The sequence below is a fragment of the Octopus sinensis genome, linkage group LG8, assembly GCF_006345805.1.
Source record: "Octopus sinensis linkage group LG8, ASM634580v1, whole genome shotgun sequence".
Lineage (NCBI taxonomy): Eukaryota > Metazoa > Mollusca > Cephalopoda > Octopoda > Octopodidae > Octopus > Octopus sinensis.
Genome location: NC_043004.1, coordinates 86,661,371 through 86,688,192, shown reverse-complemented (window position 1 = coordinate 86,688,192; position 26,822 = coordinate 86,661,371). Strand labels below are relative to the sequence as shown.

Genomic DNA, 26,822 nt, shown 5'->3' with positions numbered 1-26,822 from the left:
TTACATGCACATATGCACACATACAAACTTTGACAGAAAAAGATTTTTTCTCTTTTTTTGAATGAATACAATGTTGGTAAATAAGCTATTTGCATCCTTTACTGTTTAAATGTAAAGAACAATGTATCATTCATTAAATATTGATAATTATTCATTTAATCTTGAAAATATTGTATCCTAAATACTTCCTGTTGTTTTTCACATGTATTTGTAACCTAAAAGTTCTACATTGCACATCACACCATGTTTGTAGATATTGCTGTAATTCTTTGATAAATAGCAACTTTCAGTTCATTTGGTGTATCATGTGACAAACAATTTCCTTCCAAAGGAGATAATAAAAAATCAAGTAGGCTCTAGGAAACGACATGTTCAGTAAATATTTCTTTAATATCCACATATACCCTGGCCATTTCTAGGAAAAGGAAGTTGTGCAACTTGTTCACATAATGATCACAATTCATTTTTACTACATGTCAGCCTTCTTCAAAGAAAAACGGTTTTGTTATACCAAAATTGTCTTCATAGCATTACACTTATGTTCTCAGTGAAGGTTATGTACTTTGTTGACTGACCAATAGTGGAAGCATTGTTCATTTATGGAAATATGTTTCATCACTCATGAGAAGTTTGTTGCAATCACAAGATGAGGATGAACCAATATTCTTGCATACTTTGGTCTGAAATACCTTGTGCAGTGTCATACTTTAATATCGAATAATGAAAACTGGTTCTTACAGAATGTCTAGCAATAGTGTTCTGAAAGTTTGTATATCTACTGATGGTCTTTTGTTTTCAATAATGAATTTCCCAGTCTGAAGTTTTCTATCCATGGTACTGTAGTCCAACAAGATGCTTCTCCATAATGGCCTACATTAAAATACAAGTAAAAATTTTATGCATGTAACCCTTTAGCATTCAGAGTAGTTTTGAATTAATCATGCATTATCACAGGGCTTTAAGATTTCAATGATGTGTTGAAGCTTTTGGGCATCATGGTATGAATTCATTAACATTGGAACGTGTGACCTATTTTTCGTAATTGAGTTATTGATGACTCAATTACTCAAATGCCTAAAATATTTGTATATTAGTGTGAACCATCATAGAAAAGTGTATTATTGGGATAAAACATCATGAGTAGGAAATTACAGGTTGAGCAGCTCAGCATCATTAAAAAAAAAAAAAACCCATCAATGGGTATGCAAAGTATCAGAATACCATTGTTATATGAACAGTCTTTGATGTTCTGCATTGAAGCATGGTACTGCACAAGGTATTTCAGATCATAATGTGTAAAGGATATTGTAGTTTGATTCAAATCATTTTCATCCTTGTAAGATTATAGGAAACCAAAAAACCATTTATAGAAAACATTCTCAGTGTGGACAGATGACCTGCATCTTCTTTCTCATGAGTAGTGGAGCCATGTCAAAGCATTATCAAAATGCTTCAGTTTGAAGCTTTTTCTTTTCTTTTTTCCCCTCAATCCTATTTCTCTTGTAAGAAATAAATGTGATGTTCTTTACAAGAAAGACAGGTGCAAAATATGGTGTTGTATTTTGGTAAGCGACTGGAACTGATTCCCTAAGGTTGCTAATGTCTCTGAAATAGGTGAAAAAATATTACAGTTTTAACTTTTTGTCTCACTTGTAATAAGATTGAAACTGTGTAAGTATGTGTAAAAAAGAATCATACGACAACAATATTCTTGCTTCTGTGAACTGGGCAAAAATCCTCCAATTATTTAATCATATTTTGAGTTGATATTTGGGATTTGAATTCAGAACCAACATACTTGGCACTTTTCTATTTTGGACAACTCTGCTTGTTAAATAATTAGTAATTAATAATTACGACTCTATGTACTGGAGAAAAGAAATTGCAAAAGTCGCCAGAGATAAGAATTCAGTTTGAAATGCATTTAGCCATTCTACATCATCTTGGTAACATGGCAAAGAGTAAGTGCACAATTTAGACAGCTTTTATTTGAAGAACGTTATTCTTCAAACATTTTAATTCAGAAAATTATTTCTTTTTTATGGTAGTGAACAGTACTTAAAGTGCAGCTATCAATTTAAAATATTGTTATATAAGGAGAGAGGCATACATTCATTCATAGTATTGCTCACACATACACATAACTACAATCAGTCTTTGAAAAATTGAGTTATTGCATGATGCTTAAAATCTAAGGAAGTTATAAATGAGTGCAAAGTTACAAGTTTAAATATCTATTGAGTGAGGGCAATGTGCATTCTTCAAAACTACGTATAAAGTATTCGCTGCTGTAATATGTAAATAATATCCAAATTTCCAAAATTGTTCTGATAGCAATAGAGAAAAATGGATGTAAAACTTTAATTTTCTTTTTCTTTTTTCTTTTCTTTTTTTTTAAGTAAGAAATTTTCATTCAAATAATAAGCCATGAATTAAATTGTCAGTTCCTGTACAAACTATTTTTCTTAAATTTTTTAAATATTTACTTGTCTTTTTTTAAAACTTATATTTAAATCAAAATGTTAACTTCATTATTACATTAGTGATAACATGAGATTTCACTTAATAAACAGTTGTTGGACACTGTTCAACATTGTGTATTTTGTGTTCTCCAAAGTTTTGGCTATTTTTAAACGGTTTATTAAATTTAATTGTAGAACTTAACAGAGAAACCTCAATAACAAAAGTAAAAGGTAAAGTCATATCTTCAAATATCTTAATACAGTGTTCACTTTAGCACTTATAAATCACACATGCATGTGTAAGATTTCTCATATGCCCTGTAATCAATGAACCTTTTGGCTACTACCTCAACTAAACATTCACAGTGCATCTTTCTTTGCTGCTCTAAAGCACCATACTTTTATTATATATATTACTCCTTGAACTTATTTTTTACTACTACTTAAGACATCTGCTAATTATTTACCATTGGTACCCACTAGAAAGCACAAATTTGAATTTATCTATTATTGGTCTGTCACTAATACCCTGCGTTCATCCTAAAAAAAAGCCCAATCAGATAATCCATCTGATAATTTAACAGGAGTCATATAATACAGTAATACATTAAATTGCACTTTTGTGTCTAAACATTAATCTGTTGAGCCAGCAAGGGATATATATGGCCATTTAACTTTCTAGAAATTGCAGCTAGACCTTCAAATCACACAATGCCGTTTTCAAAAACGAATGGGCAATCTGGGTAATGTGATCCTGGATATAGTTTGGTGAGAGAAGGGAAAACTGGATGGTCATGACTGGAATGCTTTTGAAACAAAGTTCTCATGAAGTAATTAGCTAGGAAGAAATGAAACAAACATTCAATGTGAAGTAAATGATTGAGATACAGATTGATAATGAACTGTTGCTGGTAATCTTATGGGTAGATGGTTACACTAGTATTGATATATACCTTCAGAAAATATAAACAAAATAAACTGGAATTGGATTAAAGTTAAGCTACCAACAATTGTAGTAAATGCATGCTACATATATTCCATCTCTGGCTGCACCATAAAAGTTTGTTGATATTGGAAATTGCAAATGTATTTTAATTCTTTCTAGACTAACAAAAGTACTAAACCACTAGTTTTTCAAAAATCATTAATGTTTTGCTCACTTCCAATTAATATTAATAAAAGAAAAAAGAAAAAGTTGTGCACTTCGCCTGCCTGTCTGCCAGATTACATATCTTTCTATGTATCTTCTCCTCCTTCTGACTAGCTGACTATTGCAATTTTAACTTAATAAGCTGCACTCTCTATTATATCCTTATCTATTTCTTAGGCATTCAAACCTTTTGCCTATTTTGCATTTTCAAAGCAAAGCCATTCGAAAAATATTTCTTGAAACTGTTTTTATAGTTCTATTTACATGTAAAGTTTATTATCAATGCAAATATGTTTTGCCAGTACTTCTTGTTCAATTTTATCATTTGCAACCCACTGAGTTCTGTCACTGGCCAGGTGATATTGTAAATATTTGAGCCGTAACTGCTGTTGTATCAGTCTGCATCTTCACTGCATTGCTCACAAACTTAATGTTTAAATACTTATTACACCTACCACTTATTTCGTAGGTATAAAAAGATGAATTGCATTTTGCAAAAGCTAGGTTCTACTATTGGCATAGTTTTGCACATTTTTTAACAGCTTAATAGTGTGCTTTTAATATTCATGGTATAATCAACTCTTAAAAAGTAAGAATACCCAATGACTATTAGTTTGCCCAATTAGTGCAGAGATTGCCAAACCATAATATGAGGTAGTGTCAAAAGGTTCCCTGACTAGTTATGGTTAATAAAAACATATTTACGTAAGTTTTAACATCATCTTCAAAATAGTCACCTTGTGCAGCAATACACTGGTCCCAGCATTCTCACCACTTTTGGAATCCGGCCTGAAAGTTATTTTCCATAAGCAAGTTGAAGACCTGTGATTCACTCTGGATCTTGACAACAATTTTTAGAATGGTGACTTTTGAGCTGCATTTTCATCTTTAGCAGGTGCTAAATTTGGCAAATAGGATGGGTGTGGAAGTGATACCATGTTATTTTAGGTGAGAAACTCATGAATGAGGAGAGCTTGATGACAGGGTGCATTGTCATGAAGAATGCAATTCTTCAGGCTCCATAGATTGTCACTTTCGCCGAATGTCCTCCCTCAAATACTTCAAAATGTCTTTAAAAAACAACAACTCTAAATTGACAGTCTGGTCCCGAGGGACAAATTCTTGATGCACATTATCACATTTCCAGGGGTGACGCTCATGGCAGATCTTCCAGATTGCTTGTGGTCTTCCAGGGATGTTCTTGTGCTTTTGAAGTGCCCGTGCCACTTGAAACATTGCGTACGACCCATTGCCTCATTGCCATAAGCTTACCTAAGCATGCTCAATGTCTCTGTAGCAGACTTCCTAAGTTTAACACAAAAAGTTTCATGTTGACTCTTTGTTCCAATATCCTGTTCATGACGAAATCACAGCCTACAGCATACTTGGGATCACAAAAATACAAATTTCACAACTTGTGAAGTAAACGTAGCAATGTCACTCAGCACACAGCCTGGTGAAGGTCACTTCTAGCTCTCACTTTGCATGCACTTGTCTTGCAGAACTAGTCTGGGAACTTTTTGATACCACTTCATACTGTTGAATGTGCTGCCAACAGCAGATTCGACCAATGTTGCATTCATGGTTTCATTCAGTTGTCTAATCACCAACAACTATTGATAATTTGTGTGTGTTGTGGAACTTCAAGTGTTTTGAGTTGAAGAGCTTGGTGGCTGTCTTCTACAACCTATTCCACATAGTTTGTTAGGCTAGTCAATCTAGCCTTCAAGTTGTATTTGACAACCAGGGCCTGGTGGAATTACTGAGCAGATGAAAGGCAGTGTTGTTGACTGTTGTTTCACAACTACTTAGTTAATAACAGACACAAGTTTCCTATATGCAACAGGTATTGCTGAACAAAGAGAGAGTTTGCAAACGTGGTTACAAGCATGAAGCATCAATAGGACAAACATTACAAATTAGTTTGCAGTCATGGTCCATTGAAATGGACATTGGAACAACATGGCATATCAAAAACTATATATGTGCATACTAAATACAAATGCCAGCACACAACCTTTTTTTTATTATAAATACTTTAATTTTAATATTGTTTATTAGACAAGCTTACTGCCAGATTTTTAGTGCAATTAATTTTGTTGCAATCTTCTACGTAGAACAATTTTAGTTTTGCATCCAAATACTAAAATATCAATTCATTAACAGTAAATCTTTTCTCAAGCCAGCGGACTTTATTAACCCTGTATCATTTAAGTGGGCAGTAGTAGGATGCATTTGTCCAATATAGAAAATTGTGGGGAGGGGAATGGATGCCAATGGTTTGATGAGAGTGCTATGGCCTTGATTTTGGGACGGAATAATGTGGAGATATTTATCATTGGCATTGTAATATTGGCAGATGGTTGTAGGCCTTAAGTAACCAACAGTAGTCTACAAGTTAAAGGAGGAAATTTAATTGATAATAACCAGTTTATGTTCCTGCTGTAAGCTGTTAAGTGTGTTATTTGCAAAGCTTTGCTGCACCCCCGTCTCTCTCTCCTTCCCTGCTGCTTTAATAACTTTTCTTTATTTCAGGCACCTCTTTTCCCTGTATTTTCGGATATTTTATTTCATATTTATTTTTTATTTTTCCCGTTATAGCATTACAAACTTTACAGAAATTACAAGAGGCCATATCTAGGCAGCTGTCCATGAGTACACAGCATACCAGTAAGTATATTTTTTCTCTGGTAATCTTAAAAATCAGTTTTCGGAATTGGGAACGTATGAGATGTTATTCTAAGGGAAATAACTCTTAAAATTTGCAAAACATTTGAATACTTTTTATATCCATATTATATTTATAAATATATTCAAGTTATACACGGAAAAAAGGGTTTCGCTAAATTTGTTATAATGCATTATAATAGATCCTGAGCAAAGCTAAAAGCTATCTTGAAAGTCATCTTTGAACTTTACTTGTGTAAAATCCAATCTGGTGTATAAAATGTTAAGATTGTGAGGAGGTTTTCATGTTTTGAACGTCAAACATTTAGGAGCGGGTAAATTTTTTTAACTTGTAAAAAAAGTGACGAGTTTTGCAAAATATTACTAAGATAAAATGAAAGACATAGAGAAAGATTGGCAGTGGCCAATGCATGCATACTTCTCCCCTCTATGTCATTGATGTCCAAGGGAAAAACAAGGCAAATAGAGCTTGGTGCCAGTGTTGTCACAGGCATTGTTGCAAGAAGGTAAACTAGAGAAATCAACTCTGGAGAGATGAAAGGCACAATCCTTTTGTGCTGAAAGAAAGGTGAACCAAAAATGATAATATGCTAATGAATAGGCAGAGGTGTAGATGTATGGTTAGGATTTTGCATCCCAATCACATGGTTTTAGGTTCTGTCCCAATTTGTTGGCTAGATGTATATGTGGCCATTTTATACAACTCTGAGATTTGTCAACTGAATTTATATGCAGCTGTGTATAAATATACACATCAATGATGATTAAAAAGGGATTAGAAAGGTATAAATAGATATTTCTTAATAAATAACTCTGTTTGGAAATTATCAGTTGTTTCAGGTATTGGTGTAATAGTATGAAAACACATATAAAAGCAGTTATAAAGTTTCAGTTGAAATATTGGGTTGTCTGGAAAGTTTGTGCTGATTTTTAAAAGAAAGAAAAAGGTCAATAGATACTTGCCATTACATTTTTAACCAACCAAATATGAACCATTTTGTTGCTCCAATGAGTCTCCATCTTTCCTTTAACTTGAAAATGCCCTCTTCCCAGAATTGAGGTGGTTTCATGGCAAAGAATTCATTAAGTATCTTTTTACATCATCCAAGGAATTGAAATTTTTACTATTAAGACTATTCTGCAGAGACCTGAATAAGTGGAAATCCAAAGGAGCAATATCTGGTGAATATGGAGGGTGGGGTAACACATCCCAGCCAAGCTGCAGCAATTTTTGTCTGGTTCCCAAAGCATCAAGTGCCGAATATGAACTTTCTTATCTTCCATTTTAAAAGGTTACAGAATTGACACTGGTTATAGGAACATAATCCTTCTTCCACGAAAAGATAGCTTAAACTGTGCTCTAAATGGAGGTGTAGTCAAATCCTATTTTATGGATTCAACCATGTTCTAAAATAAGTCGAAAGGTAGCTACTATAAATCGGTACAAACTCTCCGGACAACCCAATATTTTGACATAACACTATCTGCAAACCAATATTGATATGATTTCATTTTGGAATTCTTAGCACCAGCATTACCTCAGCCCTGTGCTGAAACCAGTAAAAGAATATTTGATAAAATAAAAAAATAATGCAGAAGAAAGAATTGAAATTATATAAATAATAGTTTGGCAAATGTTTACATTTAATTTTCACCCCATGAAAAGACATCCCTAATCAATGCTTACTATTTGATTTCATATGAGGGAGAGTACTTGTGATACTCCACATTTTTATCATTTCATATTGTCCAAAGGTTATAACTAGGTAGCTATTTAATTTCATTTATAAGCATATCTCCTGTATGTATGGTGTGGACATGGCTATAGAGATACAGAGTTTACTTTGTCATTGTGTTCTTATTTGTGGTACTTCAGGCCAGCCATTCCTTGTAAGTGAAATTGGTATGTAGAAATTGTGTAGAGGTCCATTGTATGTGAATGCTTGTTTGTGTTCTGTGCTTTGCATAAGAAGCATTCAGCTAAGAATGGTGACATTTGTTGAAATTCCTTGCCAATTCCTTCTTCTCTGCATGTTTGAAAGCAAGTAGAAATAAAGGTCCCTTAACCAGAAAAGCAAGTGAGAGTTAGTGACAGGAAGGACATCTGGTGGTAAAATAATGGCTCAGTAATATGTATTTGTCCAACCTACGATAGCTTGGAAAAACAAGTGTGGAATGAACTATAGCTATATATATCTATATCAACACACACACAAATTTTACATGTCATATGACCAGTAACTTAGGAAGTATACTTTTATCATCATGAGAAATATTTGGAAGTATGGTAGATGTACAATAATAAGTTAAACTTGCATCAATTGTCTTGGTGCTTATACAAAATAATGAAATGAATGCAAATTTTCAAAAGAAAAATATTAGTGTCATTTACTTTTCCTTCTTTATGATTTTTTTTCTCCTTCACTTTGGGTGTGTGTGGGCTTCCTTTATTCATTGCCTACCACCAAGCTTAGTATGGACACTCACTCTGGACTTCTTATGTTAATTCGCCTACTATTTCTTTTTTACTCTCTCTCCTGCCTCTTTCCTTACTATGTAAAGCATGACTGGAGAAACTAATCAACAAACATATCAGCTCTTAGTAATCAAAAAGATATGGAATGAAATGGTCAAATGTTTGTCAAAAAAATTTTGAAAATAAAATATTTATAAAAACTAATGGAATGATTAACTGCTAAGGTGTTTTAAAGTCATAACAGAAATTTATTATATATTATTAGAGTATATATACTCTACACAATTATTAGAATATATATATACTCTATGCAGTTTGTTGTTGAGAAACAGTTTAAATCAATTTGTCTATAGGCCAATATACTTCCAATGAATGTATCTAATCTCTCTCTCACACACATACTTGTATGTATACCTGTGAGTAGGAGAGGGAAGTAAGTAGATAGGTCCAGCTGTCCAGAGTATAAATAATATTGTGGAAATTAATATTGATGATTTAAGAAACAATAACTTTAAAATCAAATTTGAAAGACGTATTTCTTTCAAGTTTTGGTACAAGGCCAGGAGTGGGTAAGTCAATTATATTGACTCCAGTACTACACTGGTATGTATTTTATTGACCCAGAAAGAGTGAAAGGTAAAGTCGACCACAGTAGAGTTTGAACTCAGGATGTAATGACACAAAATTTGAAGAACATATTGTAAAGTTTGGTACAAATGATGCTCTGGATATTGTGAATATTGTATGAAGCACGTTATCAGTTTAGATAGTCTTTGTTGTAAAAAAGTTCCTGAAAATAATGTGTTTTTTTTGATAATATAACTGAAGCAGTGTTATTGATATGTATTTTTCCAATTTTCTTCAGCAGTTTTATCTCCCAAAATAGTAATTCCTCATGCTGATACCTCACCTCAACAGTCTCTGAAATCACCAACACTGAGTACAGATAGCTCACATCTCCCTCCAGTGAATGTGAATCCACCACCACATGAAGAAGAATCGGGGAAGGAAAGTCCACATTCAGAAAGAAGTGAGAAAACTGAGTCAGTATTCCACCACTTTTATCATCCAAGAATTTTGTAATTTTTTTAATAAGTGTGCAATTTATAATGTGTAAATATAGTACTTTTAAGACTCTAATTGTGAACTATGCCTGGAAGTTCTTACTTTTATTGTATTTATTTTAACAGAAGTCCTACTCCAAGTACCAGCAGTTCAAAAGAGCTACCTGTAGGACCAAGTGCACTCTCAGCTGTTTCTGAAAAGAAAGACTTGTCAGTAGAACTCCCACCTTCACTTAGCAATTACTGTAATGACAAATTAATTGGTCATGTACAAGGCTGGCAGACAGAACATGCAGAGAGACAGGTATGTTATCTAGAGCAATTCTGCTTAATATTTTATGTAATTCAAATACTGATTGCTGCTTAAATATCATGTTAGTTGACCCTTTAGCATTCAGATTACTCTGTCAAACATAATGCTTATTTAATCATTGTTTTAAATTAATGATGCTTTATTTCAAAGCTTTGAGATTTTAATGATAGGCTTGCTTACTTTTAGAACGGCATGGTAGGGTGGGTGCGAGAGGCCAGATATGGCTAGTTTAAATGCTAAGAGGTTAAATCTGCATTGATTTTACTTCTTTTTTTGATACTTCAACTGTACATATCCTTTATCCATTGTTGTAGTGACTAGAATAAATGGAAATTGTGATAAGATGTCTTGTAATAATTGCAGTAAAATGTCTATCAATAATTTAGAGTAACAAAGTGGTCTAGTGCTTGACTCACAAAGAAAGAAATGGCTTCAATTTAAGTTGCTAATATATTGTATAGATAGTTTTATATTTGCTGTGTGTATGCATGAACAAGTAAGACCATTTAATAATGATCATATTTTGTTGCAGGCCAAACGCTATTGGGAAGAAGGTCTAACGGTTGGCAGCCTGGAATGTAGCCAAGTGTCAGTTGAATTAAAACGAGCTAGATCATTAGTTAGGATAGCTGAAATACAGTCCACTCTACATGAACAAAGGTAAATTGTTTATAATTTAACTAATATCTTTTGCTGCATAACTGATTCACTAACCTTGAAATATGGGAAATATTTAGAAATACTTCTCAGTGTTTCTAAATTGTATCTTTAAAAAATTTTTTTTTTCTTTAAATGCATTTTAAGAGCATGAATTGTTGGGTGATATATTTGGTTGTTAAAATGAACTCTTATATATTAATGATTACCTGTCTTGATATTTTATGGAAAGGAAGTTTGTGCTTGTACATTTAACACTTTACCTATTTACATCATTTGCAAGCTATATTCTTTACAACGCTAAAATTTGCAAAATACCTTAAAATTTTAATGATTCGTAAGTTGGTTATCTATTTGTGTATTAAATTCCTCGCTAAACTTGTCAGCTCTTTCTTTGCTAAGAGCATCTCTGTACATGGGATGTACAGCTGCAACAATCCATTCATTTAGCTAAACCTAGTTTTCTTAGCAACCATAAGAAAATAAAAAGCATGAAAGTCTATCCAAGATATTCTTTATAGCTTGCCCTCTACTGAAAAGCTTTCCCATAGAGAGAGAGAGAGTATTAGTCTTTGCATAAACCTAAACTTCTTTTCATCTCACATTCTTTCTGGCAAGTGTCCTTATAGTTGATAATCACATTGCTACAACAATCATTGGATCTGATCACTTTCTCTACTATGTTTAACTCTGAGTGACTAGTGCATTTCTTACTTCACTGGATATTTTTAGTGTCTCATTGACTATTATTGATGGTCTTGCTGCTTTCTCTGTTTTCATATCCTTAATAACTATTCCAACCATATAGTGATTATTTTCAAAGGCTGCTCCTTTTGTTGAATCTTCTTGGTGTAATCTCTCTCACCCAAGCTTTTTGCCTCCTTCTTAGCATCACTGAAGACAAGCACACTGTTATTATGTACACACTTTTCACCAATGACATTCTGATTCCGTTGCAAACTTCAGACTCCTGGCCTTCATGCTGCACACAACATTAGAAAACCTCTTGATATTTATCTTATATTGTTCTTTGCTTTCTTTTTCTTCCATGAGTCGGGGAAGGAGAGAGGGAAGCAGGTGGGAGTTTGTAGGATAGTAATGATACAGTTGACAGGAGGGTGGCGAGAGATGACAAGGTGATGTTGGCTGTAGGAGCATAGTGAGAGGTTGTTTGGTTCATTGGTGGCAGGGTGAATCAATGTAACATGAGTGGAGAGCACAGTGTACACAGTGCTTCCAGGACTCAGTTTTGCTGAGGTGGGTGGGTCTTCTGAAGAACTTCAAAATTTCAGACATCCAGGTCTTTTTTTCATCTTCTTGAGATCAGCTCTCAACACTTCATCCACATCTTCCTGGGTCACCCTCTTCCACAAGTTCTATCTACTTTAAGTAAATGGCATTTCTTTATACCTCATCCATATCACATGACCAAACCATTGCAGTTACAGGAAGGTTAAGAGAAAGTAGTCTTTGTATGGGGCTGATTTGTAGGTACAATAATCACTAAGAACACACAGGAATTATATGCTCAAATGTCCAGGTGATTCTCTGGGGGTTCTAGTTTTGGTTACCTAGGCGACCTAATTAGCAGTAGAGGAGGATGTTATAGAAGTTTAGTTGCTAGAATAAGAATAGGATAGAAAGTTTAGAGAGCTACTACTACTATCAGGAACAAATAGTCTGTGGCTCTCTCTTTCTCTGTCTCTCCGAAAGGCAGATTGTTTGATGCTAGTGTACAAACAGCTTTGTTACATGAGCCTTGAATGCGGTGGGGGTGTCATATGAAGAAATGAAGCTCACATGCACCAATGTACAACATCAGTGTGTTTGTGCAACAAAGTGCAAATGTGTTGAAGAATAATTAGGTATAAGAGGAGGCAAATGTACTGTGCATTTAATGTACATAATTTGGTATACACCTTATTGGGAAATACATTTTAACTTCATAGTTTATATTTAGAAAGTAAAAAGAAATTGAAAACAAAATCATCCCGTGTTCATTTTATATTGGAATTCTCTCTTTCTCTCCCCTCTTTCTCTCTCTCTCCCCCCTATCTCTCTCTCTCACACACACATGAGACATTGATGGTTGTTTTAGAAAATATACAGTGATGTTTTTTAGCTTTGAGAACATATAACTAAAGGATTGAAAAAGAAACAATGAAGACACAAATGTACAAAAATAGACCGTATTTCCTGAGTAAGTGAAATGACTATGTAAATGCTTAAATGTTGGTTGTTAAACCTCATTATAGGTTTCTGTTTCCATTTCTCAACAGCATTGTGTAATGTAGCATTGTAGAAAATAAGACATTTGTTATAAATAAGAAAGATACATGTAAAATTTGTTGCAAATTGGCAATTCGTTTCAAATTACCCTTTCCTAAACTTTCAAATATTTTTCTTTACATTTAGAAATGAGTTGTCAATTTGCAAAGTGTGTGTGTATGTATGTATAAGGGGGTGCTAAAGAATTCCTGGCTTTAAGGGTATTGTGAAAAACCTAGTTGGAGGCCCAACCTTTCAAGCCCCTTTTACAAGGCTTAAAAAAACTGAAGGACAAGTGCAATAAGTGTGTGAATCTGAGAAAGGTACATGTTCAATAAAATCATAATTAAACAATCCTCCTGTATTTTCTTTTACCCAAAGTCAGGAACTTTTCAGCACCATATCATATGTATGAGTATATATAGGTGAGAGAGAGACTCATAACTTCAGTTGGGTACCTCCCCAACTATTTCAATTCTTAAAACTTCCTGAAATTTTTCAAAGATAGGTTTTCAATGGAGTAGAATAGCAAATAATACAAATGAGAAGCTTGTTTTATTGAATTTTATTTTCAGGTAATATTTTTCTTTTGAGAATTAGTATACATTTCATCGTTTTCTATAAGCACCAAGAAATGTTGTAAAAGTCCAATTATAATAAGTGCATGTATTCCATCTTTCTTGATATTACACATGGTGGCAAAAATATACTTCCAAACTTACTGGTCATATTATGTGTAAAACTCCAGAATAACCATTATGGTGTTGTCCAACATGTCCATTAAAACTAGTCTTGATAACAAGCAAGTTTGAATTGGTAAAACAGAACATAATACTGGTAGTGAAATCTCTCTCGGATTCTAGGTCGATAGCATTGATGTCTTAATAGCTAAGTTTTTAAATTTCAATATAAGCTTTATATGTTCCTTGGAATTTGACATGTGTTATTTATCGTTTTTGTTTTCTTTCATTTCAGGATTTTGTTTTTAGCACAACAGATAAAAGAATTAGAGAACTTAAAAAGTCAGCCTCCCTCCTATTTGTCCTCAGATTAGCCAAGTGGGAACAGGCTTTTGGTTGTACTTGTCTTTCATTGTGTGCCTGTATTTCATGAGCATTCAATTTCTCATCAAATCAAAAACTACACGAGTTTGACTTTGTCTTCTGAAATCTGTCAGTTATTGGAAGTGAGACTCTTGCAAGATGCATTCTGGCTGTAAGCTTACTTTGTACACTTCATCATCATCATCACCATCATCATCGTCATCATCATCATTCTTATCAACATTGTAACCAGTGGCCCTTAGAAGCCACTGTTAGTGAAACTGGAATCATTTTCCTACCTTCCAAATGTCCATTTATCTTGAATAATTTCTATTTCTCAACCAACCTCCTCCCTAACACCACCACCTCCTATTTTTACCCAAATATTCCTCCCATTCCCCTCTCAGTAGTAGCTAAATCTATCTCTCCCCCCAAACCATTTTACTTACTTTTAAAATATTTCTGTAACACTTCTTATAGAAGTGTTACAGTAGGGTAAATGTAAAGGAAAAAAAGAACTAGCTTGTATGTTTCTTTGCATTTAAAACCATATATACATACATGTATGTATCTATATAAATGTGTGTGTATATATATATATGTTAATATGTATGTATGTATGTATGTGTATATATATATGCTTGTGTGTATGTATATATATGTGTGTGTGTGTGTGTATATATATATATATATATATATATATGTATATATATAGTAAGCAATACCATTATTACAGTTTTATGTGCATGATGATAATGAGTGTATGTGCATGTATTACTATAGTGTGAAGGCCTAAAATGTCGGCTGGCAGGATAACAATGTAGTAAGTCAACTGTTGGGGAATAATAGAGAAGGTGAAAGAAGTTCTTGTCTGTGTTTATTTCTAATTGCCCTTCTTTTCCTTTAGGCTGACACCTATCTGCTATAAATTATTTTATAACATAATAATGAATGGAGACTGCACCACTGTCTTCGGTGGTCTCAAGTACAGGGCTCAGATAGACAGATGACAGAGACTGCTGTTAATGTGTTCTGTTAGGTTTCTGGAGGTTCTTGCTTACAACCGTAATGTTTTAATTTGGTAGATGATCTTTATTTAAGTTCTTTATAGAAATTCATTTAAGAATTTTATTTATTTTAAAATTTTTTACTGTAGGATTATTTTTTTAGGTAAACTGTGTAATTCCATATTCATTTCATATCTTCTATTGCTGAAGATTACTCAGAATATCTTTCATTGAAATCCTTGTTCTTGTAATTCTTGAGGTTTTCTTCTTTTGATCTGTTTTTGTTAAAGTTTGTCTTTTTTATGCTAGTTTCACTTGTATATCATTAGAATTGTATGTATATATATATATATATATATACATACTAGTAATGTTTAGAGAGCTTTTGACTAAATAATTTAAGTTGTAGTTAATGGTAATGGCTCTTATTCTAGAATTAAAGGTTAAAGCTACTTCTGTTTGGCAAGATTGGTTCATTTGTAAATTTTGGTTTGATTAATTTACTAAGAAAGATACTTATGTTGCTCTTGTCCTTGAAAGATGTCAGATTGTGAGGCTTGAGAAACTTCTGTTCAGCTTTTACAATCTATTATTATTATCATCAAGGGCGGTGAGCTGGCTGAATCGTTAGCACACTGGGTGAAATGCTTCGTGGTATTTCGTCTGTCGCTACATTCTGAAATCAACTTTGCCTTTCATCCTTTCAGAGTTGATAAATTAAGTACCAGTGAAATACTGGGGGTTGACATATTCGACTATTTCCCTCCTCCTAAATTTCAGGCCTTGTGCCAATAGTAGAAAGGATTATTATCATTACCACCACCACCCTCTTCCATCACCATCTTCATCTAAGTATTTCAAAGAATTTGGCATCAGATTTCTTTAAATTACATCAAAATGTTTTATTTTGTTGATGCAATACACAGTGAGTTAGAGTAATGGTTTCTTTTAACGCTATAATTAAACTTGTTTTTCATGGTGTTGCTTGTGGCCAAATTCTCAGTTACGTATTTATATATTTCTTTAAAAAGTATTTGTTACATGAAACAAACACTAAATTATTAATGAGTAAAGCTTTGTGTTTTCTGTTATCAGTCAGTTAAGATTTGAGATATTTATGTTGACTCTTCACAAGTCTACATCAAAAGCTGCCATTTCAGTAAAACTATATTGTTGACATTCTTTTATGTTTAGTTGATAATGCATGGCAAAAGTGGCCTTCTTACCAAATCTCCAAAAATGAATAAAAAAATAATAAATGGCCAGGAAAATTCCAGTTGCTAATTAATATACAGGTTGTGGTCAACAAATTAGTTATTTTATGAATGGATTTTAATAAAGAACACATATATATACTTAAAATGCTGAAATCTTTCAAAATCTTTTTTTTTTTTCAGTTTACAACTATTTAAAAAATTTAGTAGGTATCCTTTGTAACTTTTCTTATCAAATTTGTTTGAGGTTGTAAGATGTGGTGATCTATTTCAAGTATCTTAAAGAGAAATTGATTTATTTTGTGTATGGTTTTTCTCTTGATTACCTTAAACCTCTTTGAAACTAAAGCCTAAATTTAGCAGATTTAATCAAAGCTAAATAAGGCTTTATTGATTACATTTACAAAATTAAAAATAATTAGGGAAGAGTATGCAACAGTGTAGGTTAATATTTTGTTTAAATTACTAAAGATGTTCCTCTGTTCATGGTTATTTGGTCCTGTTCAGGGTTAGTTTCAGTTTTCTAATACAGTTCTGCCATCCTCTTCCATTTTCCATTGCAAACTATTGTATGCTCAAACCCCTCTAGACTATCTTCTCCTCTCTATGACCGCTATAAAACTTCGAGAAATGAAGTACAGGAATTGTGTTATTCTGTTCATGGTTATTTGGTCCTGTTCAGAGATAGTTTCAGTTTTCTAATGCAATTCTGCCTTTCTCTTTCATTTTCTATTGAAAAACTATTGTATGCTCAAATCTCTCTTAACTCTCTTCTCGTTTCTTTCTATGACATCAATAAAATTTTAAAATGAAGCACAAGAATTGTGTTGTTGTTCTAGATTTTTCTTTTGTTATATCTTCTTCCAAGTGGAATATGAGTTCAAATATATAAATTGACATGTATTTTCCCCCAAAAAAACGCCATCATCAAAATCTTGCTTAATGATTTGGTTGCTAATCTAAAATTTGATTCTGTACCAATTCAATGTTAATCATTTAAAATGTTATGCACAAGCTTGCTATTTCCCAATATATAAATATTGACTAATATTACTACTGAAAGTGAATAAGCAGAAATTAATTCTTTTGTCTCAGTGTTTTTGCTATGGAAGCAGCTGTTCATGTTGAAATGTTGTGATTACTTCCCTTGCTAATTTAGTTGAGCTATTTTTAAGTTGTTTTAAATGGGAAATATATTTTCTTTTTTCAGAATTATGTATGTCAAATTAAACTGCAAATTGTACTATTCTAATTTGCTTTTCAAATCTATCATCAATTTTGTTCTAAAGCCCTACTACAAACAGCATGGATTGTTACTGTCTTGTGTTGATTGTACCAAAGGCAGTAAGAGCTATGTCCAACCCCACTAATTACCTGATAGAAACGTTTAGTGGCAACAGATTGTGAATGCCCTACTCCTAAATACTTAAAATGAGTTATATTAACTCCACTACTCAGGTCTTCATCATCATCCTTTAACATCTGTTTTCAGATAAACATGATGATGAAGACCTGTGGGTAGTAATTATTAAATTTAAATCCTGAAGTTGGATTTCTACATTTTCTGTAGCTTGCAGTAAAGTTCTCCTTGAATGTTAATATTTAAGTCACTGTTGTCTGCAAGCTTACTGCTTAAATGGATGATAGTTTTGACAAATTAGTTATATCTGTAAATACATTTTGATAATCTTGCTTAATGTATTTTCTAATTTCTGCATTTATGCCTATTTCAGCTAATATTAAGGAAATCGAAGTCAATGTAATCAGTTTGGTCAGTGATAGGTTCCTTAAAAATATATTACATACACTTGAGAAATATCAAATGAAATTTTCAAAAATTTAGTGAATTTCTTATCAGTCTTAGTAGTAGAACAGTGTTTCTTGTCATAAGATAGCTCAACTCTTTTTGATATCAATCCACCTGAGACTGCTTCTGGTTCTATGATGCAGAATCTCAAGCGTTCATATTTATATCAAAACATCTGATAATAGATTTATGTAAGGATTTTTAAAGTTCTTCGGATACAAGTTTAATAAAACCAAAATTGTTTTATTAAACTATTTCAAACTCTTGATGATTTTCAAAATAAATTGAAACTCAAAAGTTAAATATATTTGAGTATGATTAGCAGTGAATGCACTCTGAAGTCAGTTTAGTTCAATATGAGTTGACTTTGTCTAAAATTTGTTTGCGTGTAACGATCAACTCATCAAGGTCTTTAATACAAAAACCTATCTTGTTCTTCACAGCAAGTCCATCACTAGTTTTAGTCTAACATCACTATTTAATAGGAAACACTGGAATAAAAAAAAATAATAATAAGAGTAATCTTTCTCCATGAAAGATTTCTCCCTTTGTAACACTTTTTAAATGCAATTTAATAATGGGTTCAAGTTTGTGGAATATTATACTAGAAACAATTTGGAAATTTCTGAATCTCAGAACTATATTCCAACTGAAATGGATTGACATCACCAGGGTTACAAATCAAGTTACTGCCATATAAGGCGTGTAATATATTAGCCAGTATTAGTATCATTACCTTGTACTCAATCATGCATGATATATTAAGGAACACTACTAGTGGCTAATATGAATATGACTATAGATATGAGTTTGGTTAGATTTTACTTGCTCAAAGCTTCATGCCTAATTAAGCAATTATTGTTCTGCATGTGGTTTGAGGGTAATGTTGTTTAGCCCAACATCGGCCTCATATTATCTACAGTCAAGCTCATACCAGTTGTATTCATTTTGTTTTGTTCAAGACATTGTGTAGTTTGGATGACATTATTCAATAAATCCTGTTCTTACATTTTTAAGATAGTTCAATGTGATTTGAGAAAAATTTAGTTTTTTTCTAATAGACTAAGTAACCAGATAGTCACTTTTGATAATAGTTTTTATCAATTGTAGTTTCTGACCTTGTTTTATCTTAATTGTAAGGGCTGATTATTGTGATAAAAGCTCTTCAAAGAAAAATTAACTAATTTAACTTTAAGTTTACAGTTTACTATTTAATGAAATATTTTTTTAAAATTATACTATATTATTAATGAATTAATAAATGTAATGTGCAGGAAGAGGTTTTATAAACTATTTCAATGACATCTTTGTTGTTGTCTAAAAAAAAAAAATGTATAGTGCTGGGTGGATAACAATTATACTCTAGTTCCAATGGTGAAAGAGGACCTTGTTATGAACTTGAAATTTTGATTCAGCTCAGTAAATTAATTTTTAGTTAACTATAACCATTTGCTTATACTAAATTCATCATCATCATCATCGTTTAACGTCTGTTTTCCATGCTAGCATGGGTTGGAAATTATTAAAATGATGCTCAGCACAGTGATAGAAAATAAGATAGAAAGAAGTTGTAATTTACATGGAAAACATTTCATTTAAATAAAGGTCACTAGCATATTCCTAGTTTACAAATAAGCTGTTATCAAGCACAGGAAATGTGGCTCTAAATGAAATCTAAACTTTCTATTTAGAGTGCATTAACAGTTAGTTATGTCATCTGTCTTCCCCATTTATATATTTAGGTTTTCCATAGAAAACCGAATATTTATTTAAAGAAATAAAATTCCACACTCCTCAATTTTATTTCTGTTTGGTTCTGATTGCTCTGATTAAATGAAATCGTTATTTCTATGCACGGTGTAAACCTCTCTCTCTCTCTCATTCTCTCTAGATGTACACATGAAAGTGTGTTTGTGTGTAGATGCATGCATCACTGAGTGGTTATGAAGTTTGTTTCACATTCAAGAGGTCCTAGTGCATTGCATCATGGGTAAGTGTCTTTTATGTCTACCCATTTTCGTTCACAAGCTTTGTAACTGAAATTGGGTAGACAGAAGCCTGTTGAATGGACTGTACCTACTTCAAAGATCCAGCCTTGTCAAACAGTCATGCTGATTCTGCCTGAGAACTTCTTGAAGAGTACAAGTGCCTATGGTATACCCAGCCACTTCTACTAAATTTTGATGAGTAAGCATTTCAGTTGATTAAACAGCTGGTATACTCATTACCAAACCCAGAGATTTTTTTTGCTTGAAAAGATGTGGGTGGTTTACACTATATATTAAAACTGGATGAATGTATGTATCCTGAAAGCTATGAGATTAAAGTGCATTTCTGCAGTTATGTAAATATTTACATGTTAAATTATATGATTTACATGAACAAAATGCTGCTGTAGGCTTCCTCAGTCCTTCAAGCATAGTACCAATCACAGCCTGTCTAATAGAAGTTTTTATTAACCAGTCATGAGGACAAATTATTGCTGATTAATTGAAAAGTCTTTGCTCTCGAAGTGTTTCCTGTATGCCAACAGTAGAATAGTATAAAAAAATAGCAACATCATAAAATCTTATTGTATTTTATGACAGGTCAAGAATTTGCAAATTTTAAAGGGTCTTGAGGTGGGAGTGTCAATCTTCTATTGTCGGACAAGTTGGATGTGTGTAACATTAGATGTCTGTCGAGTGAGATTGGTAAAATTGATTTTGTAGTTTTGTTGACTGAAGCAAAAATTGTAATAGATCTGGTATAAAGACAGTACCTTAACAGGGAGCAAGATTTGAACTCTGTAAGCAATAAGAGACTCAAACCAGTCAGTTAATAATCAATGCAGTTCAGTAATATCTTGTGCATGTTATGAATTTGATCTTCAAATTAGGAAAATTGTTGCTAAGAAACTTCTGAGATGTTGAACTAGCATAGCCTTTTACTGCTACTGTCTGCTTTCTTGCTATTATCAAGGGTGGATAGGAGAATTGGTATCGTGTTAAACACAGTGCCTTGTGGTGTTTTATTCTGACTGCTTACATCCTGAATTCAAATCCCACTGGAGGCAACAGTGCCTTTCTCTCTCTCCCAAATTTGAGCCTATGCTGAAAATCTGTATTATTACTGAGGATTAAGACAGCCAGCTGGCAGAATTGTTAGCAAACTGGGAATAATGCTTAGTGGCATTTTGTTCATCTTTACATTCTCAGTTTTAATTCTGTTGAGGCTGATTTTGCCTTTCAATTTTTGGGGGTTCTACAGAATAAGTACCAGTTGAGCATTGGGATTGATGTAATCAGCTTACTCTCTCTCCAAAATTGCTGGCCTTGTCAAAATCTGAAGCCAATATTGAGGATGGTGAATAGCAGAAATGGTAGAGCTTAGGATAAAATTTACTTATATGTATTTAAATTCTTAATTAGATCCAATTTATTTTTCATCCTTTTTGGGGTCAAATCAATACACTATACCCCTCCCTTTAGGTTTCTAGCTTTGTTGCTGCTGCCAAACGTTCTTATAGTTAATGTTATAATAGTATCAATATCATAGTGTGTCAATCTAGTCTGGAATGGTATTACAGTAGTACCAAATTTCTCGGTCTTGTCTTGAACACAAATCCGAATCATCTCTTTATATAACTAATATCCTTAGAAAAGCATGAATATTACAATTTCTTGAAGCTCTCAGGTTTCTTGCCTGTGTGTGTATGAAACAGTTATTATTACTAGATGATAAATATAAAAAGATATAATGAAAAACTAAAATTCATGCTTAATAGTATTGTTTCATGCCACATTATTTTCAGTTTGAAACCAGTGCATTTTGACTTCACTCAGTTGTGTTTACAATAACAAAAATTGTTACATCAACTCAAAAGAAATTTATTTGGTTTAGGATTTTAAATGTAGGTTAGTAAATTCAGTTTGTTTTCAAGAATAACAAATTTTGTCTGGTTATATAAATTAGAATTATTAGAATAAAAGGAATTACCCAAATATTTCTTTTCTCTAGTTGGCAATAATGCTTCAGAAGCAACAACCTCCAAAATTAGTTTATTTTGTGTATGAGTGTACATGCACTTGCATCTATGTGAATTGTATATCTGTGTATGCTTACATTAACATCCAGAAACAGTTTTTAGTAGTTTCAACTAATATAGATTTAGATATTTGGCATTTATCCTCATCTCTCTATTATTCAAATCTATTAAATGTTAGTGTTTCTTTAAGCTTATTTATTTAATGCCCATCTTCTGGGTTTCTTCCCCATCCCTTTCATACCTACCTACTTTGTATGTTGCAATTTTGAATAACTATTCATTCAGAAATTTTATATACCTTTCTGAAATGATTTACTTTATTTTCATCTTTTGTCCCTTTGCCAACATTTCTTTCTTTCCATCCCCCCCCCTTATATTTTAAATATTTTCACGTCATAACTTCTATGTAAAAACCATTTTCTCAAACTAAGCAATAATTTTATTATTCTTTCTTATATTATTATTTCTTTAAAATAATTCCTTTATTTAATCTATCATAGGCAATGTTATGTGCTAATTTTGTTTCTATCAGCAGGGGGTTTCTTTTTTGATATTTATATTCTTAAAAACAAATAAGTGTTTTGTTTTTTAATTTCATTTTGCTTTCTCTTTTATTTTCTCTCTCAAGTCAATGTTTGAAGTACACACATCTTCACCTGGTTCTTAAATGAATTGATTGATTTATATCCTTTATATTTCATTCATCTTCCATATGAGTAAAAAGGTAGTTAAAATCTATTTTGTGCAACAAAAAGTAAAAAATATTTAATTACCAATACCCTCAAACCTGATTACCCAAATCTGTGTTTGGTAATAAGGCTACTACTCATTTATAAATCTCCTCTTAATCTTTCTATTTTCATGCTAGGTCTATATCTACATGTCTCAGTAGTCATAAAAAGACTTTGTGACTGGTAACTTTAAATTCATTTTCTACATGGTTAGTCCCTTTTTATATCAAAACCAATCTACTTGATGAAAATCAGATTTCTAATTCAAGGCCTCACCCAATTTCTGTGTTGGTGTGAAAGGATAGCATGATGCACTTTAGTTGTAAAAGTAGACAGTGTTTGGAAGCAGGGTGTTAAATATATTAAAACAGTACAAACTGGAATTGTTCCTTTATTAATATTGCTACCTTTGCTTAGTATTTTTTAAAAAACAAGAAAACTTGAAAAAAAAAAAAAGAAGAGAAGAAAAATATATCTACAGAAAAATTGCCTATAATAACTGCTGATGTCCAACTTAACCAAAGATTACAGGTAGAATTTATTGTTTTATAGATACTTTTTATTGAATCTATTTCTGAAACTCTTAAATATTCTTAGGGTGTAAATGTTTAAATTAATCATTTGATGTGTGTAGGTATATTTTAGTCTTTTATCAAATACCTTGATAAGCTCTTACCTTTCAAGTTTCATTATTTTTTTTTTTTTTCTCCTTGAAGAAATAATAAAAGTATCAAATAGAGGAACTACCTGCCACATGAACATTTTTGAAGATTTGGTGCTCTTAAAACATTGTCTAGCTGGTTGAATGTTGACCTCTCCTATTTAAACTTACTGGGAGATGCCTTGCAGAGGACGAATGCATTGCCTACAAAGAGTGGGGGGTGGGAGGTAGCCAATATCTTCATCACTGTCAGTTTCCAGTCCACTTAAAATTTCCCCTCTCCGGCCTTTTTAAATTTGTTCCATTCCCTATTCTTACCCTTTATCTCAGAAAGTTTATTTTTAAAGAGAAAGGAGAATATTTGGAAAATATGAAATGAAATCATTGGATTGATAGGGAAATGGATTTTTTCCTTTTTTTTTCTTTTTAAACAAAATGAAATACAAAGAATTACATAAAATAAACAAAATTCCTGTGATAAAAGTAATGGTATGACTTTATAATTAATATCTTCATTGGCATTTGGAGGTGTATACAAAACGGCGAAAATAAATATACCCTAAAAATTGGAGAAAATAGTCGACTGCTACTCATTGAATACATTTTGTATGCAGTTAAAACCATTTTTTTTTTTTTTTTTTTTCAAAAAAAATATTCAATATTATATCAATGTCTTAAATAATCTTTGTTACATGGTTAAAAAAAAAGCTAAAGTTCATTTGAAAATGCTTTAAAAAAAAGGCGAAATAGAAAAAAAAAAACTTTCTCTTTCTATTGAAAAATTAATATTCTATTCTAGTTGGCTTGCATCATCCTTGGTTCCCTATGTAAACTACTTTGCTCATCTCATTTCTGTCTCTATAAAATGATGATGATGTCTCAATTAATATGCATGATGAAAAATTCTTTTGTCTTTTTTTTTTTTTTACTCTTGGGTTACTTCCCCTGACTTATCAGATCGGTTATTTCTCCACTCTTCTACTCCCTATCACCCTACCCACCCAGTAAAAAAAAAAAACACCCATTTCTAACCAGTTTTAGTCAGTTACATTACTACAATTTATAAGGCAGTCTCATTTGCTGTAGCGCTCTTTGTTATCCATTAAATGTCTCCTTTTACCTACTTACATATTGAAAAACAGCTTTAAATTGCCCACTCTCTTCTTTATCTCTCTATTGTTTTATTGTTTGTTTTTTTTTAAACCTTTAATTTTATTTTATTTTCTATTGCTGAGTTAGCAGACACTATTTTGGGGTCTATTTCATTAATAAAAAGCCAAAAAAAGAAACAAAAAATAAAAACAAAATGAAAAAATAAATATGAAATGGGGGAGCAAGAACTGCTTAGAAACTTATGTGTTTGTATGTATGTATGTTGCGTGTCTTTCTCATAATTTTTGCCATGTTCTAATCAGATGTTAATAATAATAATAATAATAATAATAATAAACACTTGGAGAAAGAAAGGGAAAAGCTAAGTGGAGTAATGAAACAGAAGTACTTGACCAAATGGTTTGACTGATTGGTGTTCACAATAATATTGTAAATATAAATATATATATTGAAATAAGTTGACAGTCCTAGGGAAGAAGAGTAAACTGTGTTTTGCTGGCTTTGCGACGCGTGGTCGCTTTCACAAGGAATAACATTTAGCGCGCAAAAAAATAATAAAAAAATAAATTGGGGGGAGCAAAAAAAAACAGCTGGTGGAAATGATATATATGTGTGTATGTGTGTGTGTATATATACACATACATGGTCAGTAATGGCTGCGTGTGCATGTGTATGTGTATATGAATGTATATATTTGTATATATACATTTGTATGTATAAATGTGTGTATAGATATATAGACACACACACACACACGTATATATATATATATATAATGCAAGACATTTATGTAAATAAATTTTTAAAAAGAAAAAAACCCAAAAACTTGATATAAAATTGATAGTTGGCCATTTGTAAGCTGCTTTGCTGTGTAATTCTAAATGTCTATTCACTTAACAAGAGGCACACGCCACCATTTTTAACAAGAAAGAAGAAGAAAAAAAAAACAATTATGAGAAAATTTGAAGACAAAAAAAAAAAAGTAATAAAACCTTGCAATTTGACCGTTGGTGCCGGGCAAATTATCCACAGAAGGAAAAATAAAGTGACAGCTGTCTCTTGAGTGGCAGCCAACCTGGACTTGGTTCTGTGTATCTCTGCTGAGAAAGAAAGCCAGCAAAGTAACTGACCACCAGTTTACAAGTGCTCTCAGTTGTCTCCCTTATGTAAGGAGTGTATGTAGTTAGCCTGTTTTTTTCTTTGTATATCTTAGAGACTGGTTTCCAATAAACCCGTAAATGAAATCCTTGTTTTCTTTTATTTTGTGTGTGTTTATGAATTTATTTTTCTTTCACATTGAATTCTTTTTTCACTCATTCTTTTAATATTGTTTTAACTTGAAAGAAAGCTTTTGTAATTAAAATGTTTTTTTGTTTTGTTATAAACCAATATTTTCTCTCCGATACATATAAAATGGATTTTTGGATAGTTGGAACATGTAAAGAAAATTAATTCGGTCCAATTATACAATCTTATGTATCTACATAGTTAAAACACACGAAGCAAATGTTAAATTGCTTGTTTACTCATCACTGGAAGTATTTTAATGAATTCACACTGTCAATTGAAGCAGTAGTGTTGTCAACCCTAAAGACAAGTCTTTCCAATAAAACCTGTTGAAACCTTATCAACATGCATGTATGTGATATATAGTACTTTTACAAGAAGCCTGGTGACAGTGACTTCGAACTTTTGGTCTGCTAAATTTTGTTGGACTTCACCACAGTATGATGAAAGCTAGCTGAAACTTCAAAGTCACTACAAGTAAAATAAATATATACTTTGCAAAAAGTACCAAGTTCAGTTTAATGTTGAACTGTTTTAATTTGTTATGTAGGATATCTTATCTGCGCTTAACGGTTTAAACTGTTACAATTATGTTGTCATTGAGTTACTTTGTACAGAAGGACCCTGTAAAATGCTAAGTCAGAAGCTGTTGCAGATCTCTTTCTTTGACACTTATTAAGTTTTCTCTTCCTGATTATTCCCTAACCTCTTCTCTCTTCAGAAAGTTTTCTCTTTTCGCTTTAGCTGTCAACAAACAAAGTAAGTAAAAGACTATTTTGTAATTGTCAGTGCTGTTATAGAAAGATAATCAATATTGATTTTTCTTACATTACTTCAAGACTGCAATTTTCTTT

General features: G+C 32.2%; 1 protein-coding gene across 5 annotated transcripts in view; it reads left to right on the top strand.

The window, feature by feature from the left end:
• Positions 1 to 17,158, top strand: part of LOC115215089 (WW domain-containing adapter protein with coiled-coil) — a 111,280-nt gene extending 94,122 nt beyond the window's left edge. The window contains exons 8-13 of one of the 5 annotated variants that reach the window (XM_029784249.2): positions 2,658 to 2,693; positions 6,214 to 6,282; positions 9,645 to 9,819; positions 9,967 to 10,144; positions 10,686 to 10,813; positions 14,054 to 17,158. In XM_029784249.2, the coding sequence (XP_029640109.1) occupies positions 2,658 to 2,693; positions 6,214 to 6,282; positions 9,645 to 9,819; positions 9,967 to 10,144; positions 10,686 to 10,813; positions 14,054 to 14,132 (665 nt within the window). In that variant the 3' untranslated portion in view covers positions 14,133 to 17,158. Of the gene's footprint in view, positions 1 to 2,657; positions 2,694 to 6,213; positions 6,283 to 9,641; positions 9,820 to 9,966; positions 10,145 to 10,685; positions 10,814 to 14,053 lie in introns of all 5 variants that reach the window. The other 4 variants (XM_029784250.2, XM_029784248.2, XM_029784253.2 and 1 more) reach the window with 4 other exon arrangements.
• The last annotated feature ends 9,664 nt before the right edge of the window (positions 17,159 to 26,822 follow it).